Source organism: Poecilia reticulata, linkage group LG10, assembly GCF_000633615.1.
Source record: "Poecilia reticulata strain Guanapo linkage group LG10, Guppy_female_1.0+MT, whole genome shotgun sequence".
Lineage (NCBI taxonomy): Eukaryota > Metazoa > Chordata > Actinopteri > Cyprinodontiformes > Poeciliidae > Poecilia > Poecilia reticulata.
The window spans coordinates 20,549,395-20,571,488 of record NC_024340.1 but is presented as its reverse complement, the minus strand read 5'-3'; the positions used below and the strand labels follow the sequence as shown (position 1 = coordinate 20,571,488).

Sequence of the window (22,094 nt, the reverse complement as noted above, 5' to 3'; positions counted from 1 at the left end):
GGGGGAAACTGTAACAGGGCTCCCAAAGGGAAGAGCAGCAGGGTCTTTTTCTTTTTTCTCCAAATGCGGGAGATATAGTTATAATTATACATTTGGGTCTATTTAGCTTTATGGGGTGAGGTAGGAATGCTAAGAAGTCCATCCAGCCAGAGGTGCTCATAAACTCCCAACAAAAGTGCATATCTCTGTGCACCTGGGCCCCCCTCATCCCCCCCAAGAGCACCTGTGGCATCGAATTTACCACCCTGTGATGCTGCTCTGCACAGAGAGGCAGAGAGTTTCACTCGAAAGGTGGACGAGAAGGAATGAAACATCCGCTATGTGTCATCTGCAGGGAATCTGGTCCATCCGGTGCCTCCGGTTTCCAGCCTCCTCCGCCTTCTCCCTCTGCTGTGGCAGAGGGAGAGAAAGAAAGAGGGTGGGCGTATGTCCTGCTGATAGAGAGAGAAAGAGAGAAGGGGATGAGGGAGGGGGAGTCGGGTATTTACATGCAAACTGCATCTGCTTGGCACACACAGAGCAGGAGCAGCGAGCTCTGCGGTCAGCTGTGGTGCCTTTGAATTTTTACAGGTGGCCAACCCTTCACAGGGATGTTATGCCTTCCTATGCATGGCCTTTGACCCCGTTTCCTCCTTCATCTCTTCCTTTTCATGTGAACCTCCCCCCACACAGGCTTTCAATGCTTCTCTTGAAACCCTAAAACATCCACGCATTCAGCTCCCAGCCCAGGGGCAGAGCTGGTCCGGCAGGGATATGTGCACCAAGTGCTGATTTTCAAAATCTGAGCAGCGCGAATCCAGCATGAAGCGGTTGAAGGGGTGAGAATCTTGTTTGGGGTTCGGTAGGATGGTCTCTATGGCACCTCCTGGAAGACATTAAAGAAGAAAACTATTAGGACAACATTTCATTATGATATTGTTCTGACAATGGCTGAGATGAATCCACATTTTCATAGCGTAAACGTCAGTGTCTCGGCCACTAGAGTCTCCGTCAGGTGTACGCATTAAGTCATGCAGTGAGTGAATGCGACGCATTTTAAATGTAACGGTGTGCCAGAAGTTGCATCAAAACAGGATTTTATAATTGTGATCTTGCATAGACTTGTATTGTGATTTCACATAATTTTCAGCTCTTACTAAAATAACAACAAAAAAAGCTTTTTACACTTTTCTGTTCGAACACATGGCACTAAGTGTCTTGGTGTAACTTCTTTAGTGTTTTTTTTTTTTTTTTTTGTGAAAATGCTGTTTTGAAGCAGGTTCCAGCAATCTGTGGAAACAGAAGCTCCACAGCAACCTCCGAGGTTCAGACAAACCACAATCTTTGCGTTATATTTCCCATGTCTGCCGCTTCAAACTGATATTTAATCTTTGGGATCCATAGTGGATGTGAAGATACTCTCGGTGAGGTTTGCGGCTGGTTTGGATGGCGACCCTGCCATCACCCGAGCTCCTCCCGTTGCCGTCGCCGCCGCTGTGTCGTGGGGCTGGGTTTGAGGTCGGGATCCCAAGCTCTGGGATTCCTGGCTGCCTCCTCTAATTTAGAGGCGCGTCTGTCCCGCTCCGACCACTTAAACAGCCATGTGCTGATTCCTGGGGCCCTGCGAGCGGGGGTCGAGGAGAAAGAGGATTAGTCTGAATGGAGGAGGAAGAGATGGGAGGTCGAGCGGAGTCCGTTCTGCGCATTTCTCCGTAAAAATTGGAGATCTGAGGAAGCCTTGTTGTTAATGGGCATCATTAAACTGGGAGCTGGCAGAGTGGAAATGGGTTTAGTCTGTCAGATGAAAGCACTTGCACACGCATACACACACCCCTTTTCTTTTCCAGCTCAGGAGCAAAAAGAAGCTGTCCACGCTTCAGACTTCAGAGATGTCATGTCACGTTTGCCTTCTTCTACGGTTCAGGTAGAGAGAGAACAAGAAAACCCAAACTAAGAACAATCTCACACTTGTTCACTTTCTCTGTCCAGGTAGCAACCGGTCGGTAGACTGACGCAGGCGTCAGGTGTCGATGTGTAATCCATGAGTCACATTTCTGGCATCTCAAAATCCGGTCAGAGGAGCCATACAAGGAAATAAGCCTCAACAACAATGGGAGAATTTCATTTGAAATTATGCAATACAACCAGTTCTTTCTTGATTGAGATCATATCCTAAGATAAAAGGCCTTTTGTTTCTGCTACTGTTGTCCTGTAAGCTTTGTTTTTAGATATTAGAAATACATGCACTAAAGCTAAGATTAGACGAAACGCATGTCTTTGGTTCAAAATACCATGGAAAAATTTAAAACTTGAACATGTCGGAGGAATTTATTAAACATGGCCTACGAATGTAGAAATATAGATTTTTTTATTCTTGACAAAAGCACTTTCTGACCCTGCAAATAATGCACTCATTTTCCTGCTTTTATTTCTTGCCAGACCTGAATATTGCATGGTATAACCTTTCCATCAACTCTGGTGCATAGTACGTTTGTAGCTATTTGGTAGCCATCTTACTCGCAGATTTGTGTTTTACACCAGCAACAACAATATTTTTTTGATAAAAATGTAAACCCCTTTCTCACTTTTTTTTCCCACCTCCTGGGTTTGATTACTTATGTATTTTCAAATCAGGTGCATTAGAAGTTCACATACATCAGCAAAACCGAGTCAGAAGAGGTGAAACTATTCATACTTTCTTCTTGAGTCACCGGTAAGACAAAGCTGAAAGCTGCAAGTGTAAAATGCCGTAAAATGCAGCCTTATCGCGGCTTCCTCCTGAGAGAAAACTGCCTCCGCTCGGGCTGTAAGATGCTCGTTTCATATGAGGCTCTTCATATTCAGCTTCATTTTGAGTCCATTAGGATGAAGAGTGTGGAGGCGACAGCTCCATTTGGGTTTTTCTCGGTGTGTTTTTATAATAAAAATCGCAGATATGCCCCCCTGCCACAGTCGGCACATTACTCCCGCTGCAACCCTTCCAGCTCGCATCAGTGGGTAAAAAACGCTGTGGGTTCACGTCACAGAGGTTTTATGTCAGCCCTGAAATGTGCTGCACTCCTCGGTTTCCTCTCTAACAAGGCAGACAGAGTCGCGGTGGGAATGTTACCTGATGGTGGTGCTAGAAAAACTCCTCCATCCAACATCTTTTTTTTTTTCTCACTTACTTCCATCCTCTCTGTTCAATTCAAACACATAATCATGCGCAGCGGATACATCTGATGTCATCATCGCTGTTGCTCGTTAGAAGCACAAATCCTCTAGAGGGAATGGTAAACATTCGGCTAATTCGATGCAGCTCCCTCCTGCAGAGAAGCTCCTCCGGTGGACTGATGGACACACGTCTGTGCTTCCTGCTGTAAGTGGAGCTGAAAGCCCGACCATCCAGGCTCTATTGATTATTTTTTCCTGTTTGTTAAAGGCAGTGAGACCTTGCGGCCTGCTCCCACTCTGAGCACCAAGTGTCATTTCACGCTGTCACACATCGCTGCGTGTTTATATTACATGATTCAGCTGAAGCATGAATCACTGATGCATGTAAAAGAAAAACCTGTGAGAAATGGTAAAGAACAGCGTCCTCCAGGATCTTCGTATTGGTTCAGTTTGGAAAAAAGTGTTTTTTTTTCTTCTTTGGTAAACTTTTTGGATTTAAAAGTTCTGTCATTGTTCTTGTTTAAATGTATCACCGACTGACTTTTTTTCTGATTCTAGGAGGGAAACTTTAAATTGCAACATGACTGATGTTTTTTTCTCATAATAGGCAGCGAAAAAACCGAAGTATGCAAAAATAACAAGCCACTTTATTATTTTAAAAAGTTAAAACTTATATTTTCTTATATACTTTACTATTAATATCTCGCCTTAAGATATATCCATTCATCCATTATCCAATATACTTATTCTTGTGGAGTTATGAGGGGTGGCTTAATATAGACTCCATTATTTCCAACACCATCAAAGAATTTCTTATTTTCTATATTTGAATATATATTAAGATATAAAACTGTTTTAATGGCTTTTTTTTTGCCATTCCGATTGATGACCACGTTTAACTTTTTACAGAAAAGCAGTAATGTGTAATCGAGATATAAAATACATTTTTACTCTCGATACCAAAAGTAAAATGCAAAACACCACATCCTTTAGACATCCAAATGTATGAACACTGCAGATATTTGCCATTTTTTAAAAGTTGCTTCTAAATCCTGTACAACTTTGTAAAAATAAAAAGAAAAAAATTCTTAAATTATTTAGAATTTATTTTATTTTTACTTTTATTCAGGTCTATGTTTCCTGTTTTTCATTATCTGACGATTGCAGCCACTGGGATGTACCCCAAATGAGCTTTTATTTTGAAAATGTAATTCTTCACGTAGTGCTACTTCTTTTATTATTCACAGCTGGACAAAGCTGAAATCTTGAACCTTTTTTAGCTTGTCTTATGTTTGAAGAAAAGCAAGTATTCCTTTTATCCAAGTAATTGCATCGTTCCTTGATTTAGTATTCTTATCATACTACCTCTACGAAAGATTTCTACGAACGTATTTCTGTCTCACAATGCAAACAGCTTACTTTTAAAATCAGTGCGTTGACCTGACCAAATGTACACTTGGAAACAGTTTATTGCCTTGGATGTTATTCAACAGCATATCAGCAGCTGTTATGCTGTTGATTCATAAATCCAGGCTCAGACTGTTGATTATTATAGTTTCACTTCAGATCAGGAAATGCAACTCAGTCAGAATTTGAAATGGTCCTGGAAACGTTTTTGTAGTCAAATTAAATATAAGTGTAAAAATGTGGAATTTGGATTCTAAATAACATCCAGATAAAATCAGTGATTTGAAAACATTCTTTGTTGTTTGTTCCGTTGGTCGGTTAATGCGCTAGATTGGTCATCCCCTACGCAGCTGCTGACGCTACTAGTGAGTTTGTGGAGCCAAAGGTTAACACATCCTGTCAGTGAAGGGTCAGGCTTTTCATCCTGATACTGGTTAGTCCTGCTGCCACACCCTGGAGCAGGACTTTAAACTAGACAGATAGAGGACAATAAAACACGGAAACCAGTAAACTCTTTACCCATTAGTCATGATTCAGAGCATATTTATGTCCTGCTGATATTAAACTGATCTTGTGCAATGCAAACGAAGACAGTCACTGCGTTTGTTGCTCACATTCTTTCCCCCTCTTGATAATTTTCATTGTTTGCACAAGGTATGGACAGAAAACCACCTCCATATAGCGGAGTACTTATCAACAAGTCTGATGAGCAAGATGAACTTCTCACCGTCAAACTGAAAAACTGTTTTATTACTTCGACTGAGTACCAGACCTGAAAACTTAACAGCACAATTGCCCCCCTGCTCATCCGCTAAGTCAAAATTTACAACTTTTTAGTGTCTTGCAGCAGCCCGTGCTTGCTAAATAACAATGTAATTAAATTTACATTTCTTTCTGTATAGCAGTAAAAGTAACCTGTAGGTTCCTCATCCCTCTGCTTCATCAAATCAGGAATTATTTTTAAATCAAAGCATGACATTTAAAAAGATTTTTTACCTCGGTTAAATTAAATTTGGTCAGAAAGACCAAGCTGTGAATGTGGGTTCATTTGGATCAAACAACGGTATTCAATGAAGTCAGTAGAGTAAAATGCTGTCTTTTGGACAGTGAGTGGACCACACACACATCTCGCATAACTGTGCAGATTCTGACCATCTGAGAGCTGAAAACATCAAAGCATTTTTTTCTTATTTGCATGTGTGTGTGTGTGTAAGATGTTTAATTCAGGTTGGCAGCGCTAAGAGCTACACACACAAACTGGTTTTAAAACACTCACCTTCGAGACGGAAACTTTTTTCAGACTGGTTTCCAGTTTGGCCATGAGCCACCTGCTGCGAGGTGCCAGATTGTCTTCCATAATAGTTGTCACATTTTCATGGTGTGTAATTGGTCTCACAGCGTTGCCGAGCACATTAGTGCAATTAAAAACGACACCGGGGATTATTCAGGCTTTTCTGTAACACAGATGACTTTCTGTCACGCTCACGCAGCTTCACTTTAAAGTGATTTTCTGCAGGAAAAACTGCTTCATTAATTAGCTGAAATAAACAGAAACTGACTTATGACCCTTTATGGAGAAGGCTTTATTTATAGCTTTGTCAATTAGTCAACAAAATACTGTACTGGAGATATTGTTCCTTTTTTTCCCCCCAAGGACAGCTACCATTTAAAACAAGCTACGTTTCATTTAATCTGAAGTAGATGTAATATTGACGGCTTATCTTTGTATTTCTATTGGCGAACAACTTGTTGAAAGCTTCTGCGTTTGGTGGGGCATGTTTAAAGTCAGACAGGGGGGTGCGGTGGGACTCTTGTTATGTAGATGAGGTGGGCTTGACTTAACGGGACGGTCCAACAGACGGGAAAGTTACTGGTTGGATTCTTTAGTTTCTACTCGTTCAACGTGGTGCAGACGCAGCTGGGACAGCAGAGGAGTGAACAGCTTGTATTAGATGCTGTTTGACGAATATCCAGCACTGGAAACCAGTCGGAGTGGATTGTAGGAGATTCACTGCAGTCATCAGGTGTTGTAGAGGTAGTTTTTTTTGTATTTTTGGTAGATTTTCTTAACTTATAGAATTGTAGCACACATTTTCAATATGTTTAGTCTGTAAGTAACAACTGTTCATGAGCTGCTAAAGTAGTATTTAAACTGTCTCTCAGTAGGAAAATTTCAATTGTTGTGCATTTGTTGTGTTTTAAAGATTCATGTTCTCACATTTCCAAATTTTGGTATTGACTTCCTAAGTGTTTTATATGTACAATTTAAAAGAGATTTTATGGATGATTGGATGTATTGGATACCTAAGCCTACTTAGCCTTCTGTTGGTAAAACAAAAGTACGTTACACCATTAAATGACGGTTAAAAAGGTAAACAGATTCATTTTGGACATCTCAGGTGTTAGAAAAGTGCTGTGAATTAACCCGGCGAGATTGGTAGTCAAGTTTAATAAAGTGAAATGTCAAGTAAAAGCATAGGTAATGTTTTGTTTAAGCTTTCTTCAATTTAATCATCACATCTTACATTTCTAATAGGCTTCATGATTAATTTATTTTACCGCACGCTTTTGAAGGTTGACTTCTTTCACGTTGCTCTGGAATTTAAAGGTTACCGTGCAGTATTTTGTAAATTAACATCTACTCAGTTCATGATTTAAATTGTTGCTTCATTTACCATATATTATAGTTTAAATCTGTAATTTTGAAGATATTTCATGGTTGTCCAAAATATTTTTGAGTTTGTTTTGCTGATATTAGACTCTATAAAGTATGTTTTTTTTATAATGCATTTTATTTTACACGTTATTCCTTTTACCCGTTGCATTTGAAACTTCTTAGTCTTCCAACAAAGTTTAATGTGTCAGCTTTACATTTTTAAAGGATCTCTGAAACATTTAGCATATCAGGTTCGAAGATCTTTGGCTAGCCCATGCTGAGATCAACTAAAGATGTCAAGACTTGAGTTTATTAAGTAAAGCACTGCCAAAAAAAAAGTTCTTTGGGTTTTCTGTCTTTTTGTAAGTTTTCTTAAATTCAATATGAAGTACTACTATACGGGTATCATAATTTACAATTAGTTTGAAGCCTTCTGGAGATAACCACTTCAAAAAATGCTGCTGTGTTGAGGATATCAATTACTGTCAATAGTTTGGCTTTAAGAAGTTACGGTACTTTATTTATAACTTATCTCATTTAGAATTTATATTGTAAAAGTGATTCCAGGCTTGTTTTACCATTTAGATTCTATTTAAATACTGTAGAGATTCTAGTTTGTGTCATCATTTGGTTACTATTTGAAAAAAAAAGTATTGTTTTTCTTTATATTGATTGCTGAATACATGAACCCTATTTGACATTCAGCACTTTCATAAACTTTAATAGAAAATCATTGAAATAAGAGCTGGGGATATTCCAGTGTAACAGCAGCAGCTGGATGACATAGGAGCATGGAAAATATCTGAATGTTTGATAAACAATTTTCACATTTGAATTTTAACCTGTGTTTTCCAAAGCAGCCGTTTCACAGCCTTGTCCATTTTGTATAGATTCAGGACATAACTTGCTATGTTGAGAGTGAAAACATCAGGTGAATGAGGCAACAACTTTTGGGTTTAAGTTGTTGCCTCATTCATAAAATATGTCAGTTAATAATTTAAACTGCTTCACAGTTATGTTTTTTTCCCCCTCTGAAACTGTGATTAGAATGTTATGAACTGTTTTTGAATGTTTTCTGAGCCCCTTATTGCCTCTTGGAGGGTGTAAAATGAACGTGATTAAAGACATATTTTTTTGATAAGTTAGACATCTCAACATAAGATACCTTTAAAGGAACTGAAACCTTGCTAATCTTAACACGTTGAAGAATTTTGGGGGATTTTAGTTTATTTTTTGTAAATATTTGAACATTCACCGTTCTTTCTAGTAACATGCTTAGTGTAATTTTGATTTTAATTTTTAGAATTAAATATCTTAGCATTTTCCAGTTGGAAATCTTAAGTTTCAGCTGGTGTTCAGGTGATCACCTTTGCTTAATGCGACGTCCTGGAGCTAGCGTCTCATCCAGTGGGACATGGACTTGTAGATCCACTCTCAGCTGGGGGGCATCAGGGCCGTTAAGCTGCTTTGTAATGTACAGATGATGGCTGTCGTGGCACACCCTCTCTCTGTGTTCCCCTGGCTCTTCTATTGTCAGTCTTTGTCTCTCCACCAGCTCGGCAGCAGATAAAATGGCTGTGAGAGTCAAGCAGTCCTCACACATGGAAATGTTACTTCCAGCAGCTAAACGGGGGCCGGGGGGAGCTTCGTCCTCTTCCTCATACAAAAAAACACCCAGAAGCTGCTTGGTGACTTTTTCTGTGGGAAGAAGACGGGCTGGATGATCTCTGATCCCATCCTGTCCCTTGAGGAGACAACTGCACGTTCTACATTTGAACCAACTTGTTAACATGAAATTCCACCAGCAAACAGGAACTCATTTGCACTCTCTTGACATTTCGACCAGCGGTTTTTCTCACGACCCAATGTTATATTTGCTTTCTATATAAACCCTCCGAGACAATGGCTAGAAATAAACAAAAGACTAACAACTAACCTTAGATTTGTCTAAAATCTGCCTATCGTCTGCTTGCATTGGAAGAAATACAGACTTCTAAATATATTTATAAGTTTTCACAGCAGCACACTTGCATTCAGATTCAGCAGACTGGGTCTCTCTTTTGTAGCTTAGCCTTGAATTTGCAAAGCGGCTGAATATAAAAAAAAACAGTCAACTCTGGGTTAAAAAGTCAGCACTGATTCAGATAGCTGGTGGTAATAAAGAATGTGCAGCACTTCACCTGCTATTCTTAAGATATGAAGTTGTAATTTTTAGTGCTTTTTTTTTACTTTCACACATTATTCTTCTAAAGTTTATTTGGGAAAACTATATATCAGATTTCAACAATGGTAGATTCATGATTTGGAACTGCAGAGTGAGAGAAGTTTGTTTTCTTRGATTCCTCTGAAGGTGACGAGCAGCAGCAGCTCAACGTTTCCTGTGTTTATGTGTTCAGCTGTTGGAGCAAAGAGTCAACTGGAGAGCACTGGCAACAAGCAATTGGTATTTATTCAGGATCTACTGAAATTCCAATGGAATAACAGAATATTAAGTAAGCTGATTATATCAGCTTGAGACACATTTGACCATGTAGCTGGTTACCAATATTTGTATATTTTATTCTTGACAAAGTTCTCTAAAGCTTATTTTATTTTATTATTATTTTAGGGAATTTTCTCTCTTTATCCATCATAAACAATGGACTGATAATTTAACTCAACACATGGGTAAAGTTGGCTTTGCTATGTGGTCGAAGAAAACTTTGAACTGTCTACTGTCTCTACATAAGAATTTTGAAAGCAAAACATCTGAAATTAGTTGTAGCTTAAAACCAGCACCAAATAAAAAAATAATAAAAATCTTCACCTCTTCTGCTAATAGTATTGTTTATTATAGTCATAGGCTGCAAGGTGAATTTCATGTTTAGTTGCTATCTCTGCTGCTGGTTTATATTTACATACTGGCAGAACATGAGGTCACTTTTAAATAAACTGGCCCCAGGAGTAAGCAGCAGGTTGAGCTTTCATCTAGAAACTCAAGGTAATTTGATGCATATTTTACTACAAATTTACTTACGTCGCTTATTGATAAATCTTGAATGTGGCTTTGTTTCCACAGCAACATGTAAAATACCGTTGGGTCAGGGATTAGGGATTCCATGGTTTCTGACTTTTTGCGGCTCAGGAAGAAAATGTGCGAAAACAAACACCTATCTCTCACTGTAAGGCACACACTCACATTTACAGTCTTTCATGGGTAATTAGGTGCGTGTGTGTGACAGAAGTGAGCCTGGTATCTGGTGAGCTGGACCCACGGCAACAACGGTGTCAAACATTTGCTGCTTTCAGCATCACAGTTGATGTTTCTTGACCTTTTGTGACTGTTCATATGCACAAAGCAGTTTCTGCCTGATCTTTTTCGTTTTTTGCCCAAAGCTGATTTTTACACTTTTTGTCCCCGAATGGTCTAAAGTTTCAGCTTTGCATTGGCATGAAACAAGATTGTAACTGAAGACACTTGTAGCTCAGTGTAGATATTACTAACAGTCTGTGTCATGCTTTTTAGTGAGTAAGCTCCTTGTTTGATGTGTAAACAAATTGTCAATGTTGGCAACCGTCCAGAGGCACTTGGAAAACAAACCTCAGGCAAAAATCAAATTACACACTAAAAACATGATGATGCGCACATCTTGTTTGTAGCTGAGCTGATTCACTGAATTAAACGGAGCCCATTTCATGCAACCAAATAACCCCTCGAATGTTTATAATTCATCTAATTTTCTGAATGAATATCAGACACATCTCATAAAAACACAATTCCGTCAGACTTAAGGACATAGCTAGTAACATTCAGGTTCTTTAACATTTGTTTATCTATTTCTTTGAAATAGATTAGCAAATGTCAGTTTTATGAAAACATAAAGGCAAATGGAGAAACAGAAACTTGATCTTTGATTAAATTATGGACATAACTTGTGCTGTATTTTATTTAGAGGGTCTGATTTCCATTAAAAGCTGCTGAATACTGGTCACAGTTTACATTAAAACAATTGGGCCATGGTTAGTCATATTTTGGTTTATTTTATTTAATTTATGTTTCCATAATTGCCTCACCAATCAAGCTCCAACCCTGTTTGCAATTGGTGTTTTAAAATAAAATTTTAAAACACCAATTTTCAATTAAAAGTTCAAGGAAGGCAAGTCTGTGTTTTAATTAAATGCTTTACATCCAAAGTCATTTTTGCCTTTATTTTCTTTGCAGTAGCCATTTAAGACATTGCTTTTCTACACAATTATAGTCGATTCTCATCTGTGCTCTGTCTGTGGTTTCTTCCACTGAGCTTGATTTGTCCGGTAAAATTTAAACCAGGCCAAACGGTGAACAGGAGAAGTTATGAACAATGACGCAGTTTTCCTGCACTCTTTAGGGATTGTAGTCTAACTTAAGTTTGGCAATGGCAGCAGGGAAAGTGAACAAAGTGTTGGCCATGCTTCCAAGGCCTGTTGCTTATAGAGTTTTACTTTTGTGGTTACGTGTTTTCTAACAAAACCACTTGCAAAAACACTAATTTATTTAATGTCACAGAATGACTTCCTACAAACACCCTCCTTGTCAGTCACTCCAGAGGAGACCTAGCGCATCCAGGAAACACAAGTCTTCGCTCTTCATGTGGACACACCCGTTTACATTTGGGTTCTGCCTTTAAATAAAAAAAATTTAAATAAACTTTCTCTAATCTCCCTGGCAATATGTGCATTTGTTTCAAAATCAAGAATGTGACATTTTGAAAAATAAAGCTTAACCTTCACAACCAAAAAACTCCTACAGCCCACATATCTAAGACGATTTACTGCCAAGAAAGAAAGGAGTGTGAAAATGAAGTAGAGGAAGAAAGAGCTTGTATCATTCAGAGTCTGGCTTATATGTTGTAGTCTGAACATAAGGTGAGGAAGTCAACTCGTGGATAAAAACATTTGCATTCAGCAGCATGGGCTGCTTCCATCTGAGAGACCACGAGGTCAGACAGAGTCTGAAATTTACTGTAAATAAAACCTTATTACATAAAGGCCTGAGCTCATCAAATGCAGTCATGACAAAATATGACGGTCTTAATTGGCTGGAGAGACCTGATTGTACTGCAGCAGATTTAATTGTTCCTATGAAGCTATCACAATAAAAAAATGGAAATGGTGAGAAATAAAGAACACTGTAATGCATAAGTCATTTTATTTCAAAACTAAAGTTCAAAAGCTGCCTCAAAAATATGAGTAAAAACAATGTTGAGATATGAGTTATTGGTTAAAAAGTGGAAGTAAGAATGAATGGATCAGCTACACTCACAAAGGGATTTCGTTAATTTTATGCAGGAGATTAAAACAAGGTAAACTCTATTAAAACAAACTCAAATGAATACTTACTTTTTGTTTCTTGATATTCGTACATGTTTTTCTCTTTTTCAATTACCTAGTACTTTGCAGTTTTATCTGCAGTCACAAAAAGTTATTGAAACTTGTTAAAATACACCAATAAAGGCTTCAAAAAGTTCAAGTTATAGAGAAAAACTGAAAGTTCTGTAAGATCTTTCACTGGGGAACTCTGATCACTTGGGAGGAAGTAGCGCAAATATTGAATCACACTCTTCTTCAGAATACCAATGTTTGCATAGTTACAATCTCAAATGCCTGCTTGGATGTAATGTTTCTTTGAATAAGTCATTTTCAAGTTACTTTTATTCTATTTTCTTGATTTGTTAATGACAGTGAGTCTCACTTTCATTCCTGACTCCTTCTCTTTCAGATTGATGTTGTCCGGCAGAGACATGGTGATCCTGAGGTGGCAGCTACTGTCCCTCCTGGCCATCATCCTGATGGTCTCCTGCAATGCTGTGCCTACAGATATTCTATATCGGGTTAATGAGGAACAGCCACCCAACACGTTGATTGGCAGCCTGGCGGCAGACCAAGGCCTTCCGGACACTGGACATCTGTACAAGCTGGAGGTTGGCACCACTTACCTGAGGGTGGACGGCAAAACTGGGGACATCTACACCACAGAGATTCCTATTGACCGTGAGACACTGAGTGACTGCCAAAACCAGTTTGACGACAAATGCTACCTGGAATTTGAGGTGTCCATCACAGACATGGTGAAAGGGATTGGCTCAGGGCCGCGGCTGATCGAAGGTCGCATTGAAGTGCTGGATGTGAATGACAACACGCCACAGTTCTCTTCACCCATCCTCTCCCTAGCGATTCCAGAAAATACACACATCGGTGCACTCTTCTCCATCCCAATGGCCACAGACAAGGACTCTGGTTCCAACGGTGTGGCTGAGTACTCTCTGAGTTCCGGACCTGATGCCGATCAACTCTTCAGCCTGCAGGTCGCTTTGGACACGGACGAGAAGCAGCCACAGCTGGTTGTCATGGGTAACCTGGATCGTGAGAAGAAAGACTCGTACGATCTGAATATTCGGGTTGTAGATGGAGGGGATCCACCAAGGGCGAGCAGCGCTTTACTGCGAGTCACCGTGACCGATCAGAATGATAACGCTCCGAAGTTTGAGAGAAATCACTACGAGGCCGAACTGCCAGAGAACAGCCCACTGGGACACTCCGTTTTGCAGGTCAGTAAATGAACTATAGATTAGATGTTTTCATGCTGTCGAAATGTAGCAACTGCAAAATATTGCGTAGTATGTCTTCCAACATTTTTTTGTTTACTGACTTCTGGTGTGAAATATATTTATATCTGTTGGTACATACAAAATCAGACACTCTGGAAATTTTCTTTTGGTGTGAAAAGTTCTAATGGGGAATATTCATCCATTTAGTAATTAGATGTGCATCACAGTAAATAGATTCATTAGATCCATCCATCCATCCATTTTCTTCCGCTTACCCGGGGTCGGGTCGCAGGGGCAACAGCTTCAGAAGCTGCCCCCCGCAGCATTAGATGAAAATGTTTATTTCAGCTAATTTTGATAGCTATGGCTTAAAACTCAAAATTAAGATTCTGACAATATTTTTAAATAATACAAAAGACATTACTAACAGTCTGTGTCATACCGTTAATACTTCATTTTCAGCCTACTTAAAATAAGTTCATGCACTGCACAAACTTGTGTACATACATATATATATATATAATATTTTCATATCTAAAAAAAAATATTTTGAAGGATTATTGTTTATAGAGTTGTTCACTTTGTGGATATAAGAGAGAGAAAACAAGAATATATTTATTCAAGACACGATGACATTGTCTTGGAGTTCCCAAACAGTTCAAAGCTTGAAATATTCAAGACACCACACTGTCTCAGACACCTCCTCCATATATCATCTTTTTATATGGTGTTAATAATAAATCATGGCCCTGATGTCTGATGGTGTAAATATTGTTACTCTAAGATCAGCTGGGATTTCCACTCCAGGTCAGTGGTTCAGATAATTAGTTAAAAAGGTTTTCTCTTCATCATCATAACAGTGTCAGAACTGCGGGACAAAGTAATTAAGAAGATAGCTGTGGTGTATGAAACAGGAATTAATTAAAAAAAAGGACAACAAAAAGACACATCGCCAATATTAGACCAAACTTTTAAAGACTTTTTTTTTTATACTAAGTGAAGTTGTGCCCATACGTTGCTGCTGTTGCTCAGCAGTCAAGAGTTTCCATGTCACCAAACATTCCAGTTAAACCTTTGGCCTTGTTGGTGATAAAGTCTGAAAGCTGCAGGACAACTCGGCACACTGACTGCACATAATATGCTGCTCAATTATCCGTACAGACAGATGGTGCAGTGGAGGTGAAGCAGGGCGTGGGATCGCTGTGTGTAGTCACATATTAACCACCGATTCAACTTCACCTTTGAGCCCTGAGCTGGGCGCCGGTCCTCGATGTTGGCATCAGCTGGCAGAATAGGAAGCCGCTGTTCGGTTGGGCAACTCCACAACAACCTGACAAACCCAGCTCACCGTGTCGTCCTGCGCGCTCCCCGTTTCCCCGCTTCTCTGTGACTGCAGCACGGGCCGACCAGCCAGCCTTCCAGCTCGATGTGCATGACTTAATCTGAGTCAGTCATGAGATTATCCACGGGGCTTATTGGTATTATTGCTCTGGATGTGGCTCATTGCATTTCAGAGAGCCCCAGAACTCATTTCACTTAGCGTGCATTTGAGAAGTGATGCTGTATAGAGGCAATGGGACAATGATGACGGACGACCCTGACCTGCTTAAAATGTCCAATGGCTTTGCAGACATGTATATCCCTCAGTCTTTGTAAAGGCCACGGTGATTGGTTATGCATTTTTTACTCTATTTTCCTTCCGGGGAAACTCAAAAACTAGCCAGAGGTTTAAATCAGTTCCTCTGTGCATTAGATGTGCCTTTATATTCCTCTGAAAGATATTTCTGAGGCACTTTATTCATAGGAAGATTTTTATTCAAATTACTGTTCATTTTCAAAACTTAAAGCAATCCACTAAAATGTTATAAAGTCAACCCTTGTGCCATCAGATTTTAAACTGAATGTTGCACTTGCACCTGATTGGTCCGTTTAAACCTGTGGCGCTGTTCTTTGAAGTTAGCCTTGCCTACTTTGAACTGATTAGAAAGGAGCAATAAAAGAGACAAATTAAACAGGATGCATTTTAAATGACCGAAGTGGATTTGTCAGATCCAAACACTCATATTAACTGGCTTAAAGACTGCTTACATAGATTCCTGTGTGCAAATCTTGATCTTATTAAAGACCAAATCCTCCTGAGTATATTGACTAAGATCTCTAATGTTTAACAGCTAAATTCCCATAAAGGACTATTAAACAACAGTATTACTTTAGGAACATGCTGATTAATAATGTAAAAGATGCTATCCAGAGCAGTTTGAAGAGTCCACATCGATTTTCTATGTAATTGTGGTGTTATTTACTCAACAATGAACTAGACAGAATGTAAACTATGATAGATTATCTCTCGAGTTGCTTTCCAGTACTAGGGATACGGATCTAAAATAGTTTAATTTCAAAAACTGCTTAGCATTGATCAATTATTAATCAGCTAAAACGTGCAGAGATTCTGGTCGGTGTATTTAATGACGCTAGTCAACCTTGCTGGGTAATTGTTAACCGAGACATAAAGAGTGTTTATACTTGCTGTGTGCTTGGACAGAGTGGCCTTGGAGAGCAGCCAAAGTGGTTCTGGCTTCATCAGAGTGAACCCTATGCTCCATCAGCCCCTCTGTTCAATACACAATTCTCACAGGCTGTCAATAATTTACTGTTGCTTGGTGATATCTGCTGTTTAAAGTCACACTGGACTGTAAAAACATCCATCAGCAGGCAAAATTATAATTTTACTTTCAGACTCTCTTTAACCATATTCTTCCTGTTTTTAATGTCATATTAGAATTTAATGTCATATCCTCTTAAACAGACAGGAAACTAGATATGTATTATGTGTATGTATCTGTCAAAAATGTGAAAAATGTCATAGTAAAGTTTAAGACTGATTCAGTTGAACCCCTTAAATGTTTTTGACATGATGCATCATTCGTATCGTTCAGTTTTAGCTGCTGTATAAAATATAAATAAAAGGAGAAATAAAAAAGCAAATCAGGCTGAATGTTATGTAGTATAAATATATGATGGTATGTTAATTTGATCAATATGTAATTTAGTTTTTTTTTGAATAGGTCAGCTTAGTTTAACATAAACACAAAGCTGAAAATGACTGCCACTGTCTAATATTTTTCATATATTTGCCATGACTTAATACGAGATACACTAACATAGACAAGGCCCAGGCTCACTCAGTACACATAAGTATAAAATCTGAAAATTTGGGCTCCAGAAATTAATCTATCAGATAAACACCCTCACAAAAGCACTTTTTTAAAAATGTATTATTAGTATTTATTTTTGTTAAATGACAAGAAACAAGTGCTAGAATTCTAAAACAAAGGTGGTGACGAAGGTAAGATTTTGCTAACCTTGATCTAGGCCTGCCTTCCCATTTTCAGTTGCCTTGGAAATATAAGGTTGTAATTATATGTTGTAGATAAGGCAGTAGTTTAATCTTACACTTTGATTAAAGACCAATAAAAACATTCCTCTTGCTGTTGGAATTATAAATTGATTTTTGTGCCCTTGACCCAAACTTGAATTTTATTGTACGTGTTACAGGGTTGAAATAATCCTATCCCATTGGTAGATTTATTTTTTTCTTCTTTTTAAGGACTTTTTAAAAGATTATTTTCCTGAGTGCAAGCTTGGCTCAGATTCACCAATGCTTTAAAGGAATAATTGGCCTTAAGATTTAAAAACCCTAATTACATTAGTGTAAGTTCCAGGTAAAGGCTGGAAAACTGCTGAGCTATCAGTACCTGAGATGTTTATGTAACCTGTCTGATTGTATTTCATCTCAGGACAAACTACATTCTTTAATAGCAACCATGACATTGAATAAATAAAATTAAAAAGTATTAGACATGTTGACACAATCGCATCCTAACAAGCTCAACCTAAGTGATATTTTGCTGACTACTCCTACACTCTAATTGACTAATTACCTCCATTTAGTTTAGGTTTGGACATGTGAAACCGGATTGTGGCTGATGTCGGTCTGTCCTCCCTGCTCTCCTAATGGGCCCAGAGGAGCCGGGGCTTTTCTCATAATGAGAGAAACATTAACATTCACTCATCTGCCCATTACATGCCAATGACCCGCTACACGGCCGTTAGATGTTGTTGTGTGGGTGTGTGCACTCAGCTTTGATAGTCTATTATGTTTCTACACAGCAGAAACTTCCACCCCCTCAGAAAACCAGGCTTTGTACTGTTGCATGGCTAATGGTTGTAAGTCTTTGTAAGTCAAACAAGCCAAATGATCAATAAAATGCAACTGAGCTTGTTTTAAGAATGTAGAATGTTCAGGTTCAGAGTCATGTCTGACTGCAAATTGACTCAAAATTAGTCAAATGAAATTCAGTTTTCTATGGTCTAGTGTTGTAACTGTAATTGGGCTTTCTTTCAGATTCGATGTCCCTTAAAAATTGATTTCTTTGTATTCTTTGGCAATAATATAACTTTTTTTTTCTTTCTTTTTTTGCATTTTTAGGTTCGAGCCAATGATGCAGACACTGGTGCCAATGGAGAGATAGATTACATCCTACATCAACCACCCGAGAATGTCCAGAGGCTTCTGCGCATTGACCGCTCCACTGGCATCGTTTACGTCAAAGGCCTGGTAGACAGAGAAGAAACAAATTTTCTCAAGTTTTTTGTGGTTGCCAGAGACCGCGGGCCTAATTCCAAGAGTTCCAAAGTCCTAGTCACCATCATTGTCAAGGACCAAAATGACAACGCACCAGCGATAGAGATTCGTGGTATTGGGCTGGTCACTCACCAGGACAGTGTGGCTAACATCTCTGAAGACATGCCGATCGGTACCCCAGTAGCACTAGTCCAAGTATCTGACCGTGACGAGGGAGAAAACGCTGTGGTGACATGTGTGGTTGCAGGTGACGTCCCTTTCCAACTCCGACCTGCTAGCGAGTCAGCCAATGATCGAAAGAGAAAATACTTCCTGCAGACAACTACTCTGCTGGACTATGAACGAATTAAAGATTACCGAATTGAAATAGTTGCTGTGGATTCTGGTAACCCAGCTCTGTCAAGCACCAATTCTCTTAAGGTCCAGGTCACAGATGTGAATGACAACACGCCAACGTTTTCTCCAGCTTTCCTTGAAGTGTTCTTTCCTGAGGGCAACCAACCAGGTGACAGAGTGCTAGATATTTTCGCCACAGATGCAGATAGTGGTATAAATGCAGAAATGATTTATAGCATCATTGAGTCCTCAGCCAACAGGCTTTTTGAGGTCGATGCCAACACGGGAGAGGTCCGTGTGAAAAACACACTGGATCGAGAGGAAGTTGAGCGCTATGAGTTCCATATCGCTGCAGCCGACAAGGGCCTTCCAAGTAAAACCGGAACTGCTACACTGGTTATAAATATTCTAGACCGCAATGATAATGAACCCAAATTCATGTTGAACGGATACAGTTTTTCTGTAATTGAAAACATGCTCCCACTAAATCCTGTTGGTGTTGTGACTGTGACTGATGCTGATGAGGGGGAGAACTCAAGAGTGACACTGTTTGTAGAACCAGATAATGGCAAGTTTGTGATTCAAAATGGCACAGGAACGATCCTGTCAAGCATTTCTTTTGACCGTGAAAAGGAAAGCACCTACACCTTCCGGCTGAAGGCTGTGGATGGTGGTGAACCACCTCGATCTTCTTACGTTGGTGTGACCATCAACGTCCTGGATGAGAATGATAATGCCCCCTATGTAACCAAACCATCCAACTCTTCCTACACTTACCTGACACCTGTCACACCTCCAGAAACAAGAGTGGAAGTGGTTGAGGCTGAGGACATTGATGCGGGGCTCAATGCAGAGCTGTTTTATTCAATCACCGGAGGAAACCCTTATGGCCTTTTTCAAATCTCGCCCACAAGTGGGGAAATCACACTGGCACAAGCATTCTCTGGCAAGCACAATGGGCTTCACCGGCTTGTCGTGAGGGTCAGTGATCGAGGCAAACCTGCTCGCCACACCACAGCCTTAGTTCACGTGTTTGTAAATGAAACCAAATCTAATGTGTCCCTCATTGAGGCACTTGTGGGTCACAGTCTTTACACACCTCTGGACAGAGACATAGCAGGAGACCCTAACTATGCCTACAGTCAGCAAACCAACATTTTATATGCTGTCCTTGCAGGTGTTGCTGTCGTTATTTTGGTCATTGTAGCTGTGGTGGTCATCAGACACCATCTGCAGAAAGATACTAAAAGCGGTTACCAAGCTGGCAAAAAGGAGAGCAAAGATCTTTATGCTCCCAAGCAGGGACCCAAAAATGGCAAAGGAAAAAAGAGCAAAAAGCCCAGAGCACCAAAACCCACCAAACCACTGGAAGAGGATGAGGAGGCGAGTTTGCAGAAAGGTCTGAAGTTCAACCTTATTAATGACGTTAATGACAGTCCCAGAATCCATCTGCCCCTTAACTATCCACCAGGAAGCCCCGACCTGGGCCGTCACTATAGGTCCAACTCTCCTTTGCCATCTATCCAGCTGCAACCACAGTCACCCTCTGCCTCCAAGAAACACCAGGCTGTTCAGGACCTCCCTGCAACCAACACCTTCGTAGGGACGGGCGACAACAACTCCACGGGCTCGGATCAATATTCGGATTACAGCTACAAGGCCAACCCACCCAAATACAACAACAAACAGGTAGGCGACTACGCAAATATGACTATGTACCCCAGGGAGAACATCTATTGGACCAACCGTGTGTGGTAGACACGCTGGAACTTACATGGCACTGCTGCCAGTGTTTTTCCACCAAAGCCGCACTGATTCCCTTGCACAGCACCCCCTTTCAGATGGCTTTTATTCATTTTATTTTGAGTTTCATTCTGTTCACAATGTCCGTTCTGTTCAGTTTTTGATTTTCACTTCAGTATGGACAGTACAAAATATGAAGCATAACATAAATAAGGTCTTCCTGATCTGGTGACCAAACCTCCCTAAAATGGACTTTAAAGAGGGTTTATACGCTTTCCTGTTTGTTTTTGACGCAAATGTTTAATTCCTGAATATCTGCAATATGCATCTGTTAGTACCGGGCCCTGTCCACACTAATTCAGATATTTAGCAAAAAAGCTAGAGGTGACAAACCAGAGATTTCTGAATTTTTTTTAAAAGCTCCATTTGTGGTGTAAATGTGTAAACAAAAACATGAACAAACATAGCTTTTACATTCCCAGAGCAGTGAAGCATTTTTCCCTTAAGTTTCTCTTTGTGCTAAGTCGGTTTCGATTAAATGTCAAAAGTAAGGTAAATAAGTCAATAATTAAGCAGAAAGGTGAACTGTTGTCACAGAAAACTGATTTTTTTCTAGCCATACAATGCTTTAGCCTACATAGTCTTCTTCTTTTGAATGTAAATGTAATTAATGTAATAATTTCCACCTTGTGGCAGAGGCTAGATATTATTTTATTTTTTGGCTGCAATCCTGCAAACCATTTTAGAAATGAGGAGGGAAACATATCAGTTTAAGAAATATCTGGAGTAGTGTAGCTGGGGCCTGATTTCTTAATTTATAATCCAAGAATAAATCAAACTACATCGGATATTGGAAATCCGATGTAGGTCCATCCTGGGGTCCTATGTGTTTTTAATTTATATTATTTTGTGTTTAGCTTCTTGTTTTTGCAAAGAGTTAAATGAAGGTTGGTTCTTTTCATTGTTCTGTGTAAATTGAATTTGAAGTTCTTCCTTTGAGCTTCATTCACGCTGACAACCTTATGAAGTCTGATTTTGTTTTTTGTTTTTTTTTCTTTTTTGTAGTTGTTTTTTTTTTTATTTCAGATGAGCCAGTTGTTTAAGTTTAAACTCTCAAAGTTTATAGCTGTTCTTTATGGCTGGATCAGTTTGTTGAAGTGTGATAAAGAGTGACTGTGAATTTTTGGATTTTCTTTTTTTTTTTTTCTAATTGATTCTTGGCTTTCTGTGGCCAGGGACTCTGCAGGCTGAGGAGCACTTTAGAGTGTTTCCATCCAGTTCAGACCAATTTAAGGTAATTTTAGCTCAGTCAGGGAGCCAGACAGTGAAAACAGAATAGAAAGTGGAGCAAGAAAGATGAGGATTGGGATGTAGAGTTGCGTAAGGCCAAGAGTAGTATGAAGGAAAAGGTACATGAAGACTAAATGCAACCATTTCTTAACCTCCACACTTCCTGTCAAGTTGGTTGAAATATGACTTTTAATTTTGCCATGTTCCCAATCAGTGGGGCTAAAAAGTCAATTGTTTGCACAGATTAATGGCAGGTAATTTTCCAGGCGCTCACTTGCGCCTTTTCTTTACCCAGAGTGCCTTGCTCTTTTCTATTTAA

General features: G+C 39.4%; 1 protein-coding gene across 8 annotated transcripts in view; it reads left to right on the top strand.

The window, feature by feature from the left end:
* Positions 1–22,094, top strand: part of LOC103471465 (protocadherin-1) — a 212,805-nt gene that overhangs the window by 1,078 nt on the left and 189,633 nt on the right. For all 8 annotated transcript variants that reach the window (XM_017307086.1, XM_008420488.2, XM_008420487.2 and 5 more), the window contains 2 exons: positions 12,933–13,761; positions 18,251–20,431. In XM_017307086.1, coding sequence (XP_017162575.1) covers positions 12,937–13,761; positions 18,251–20,431 — 3,006 coding nt within the window. In that variant the 5' untranslated portion in view covers positions 12,933–12,936. The remainder of the gene's footprint in view (positions 1–12,932; positions 13,762–18,250; positions 20,432–22,094) is intronic.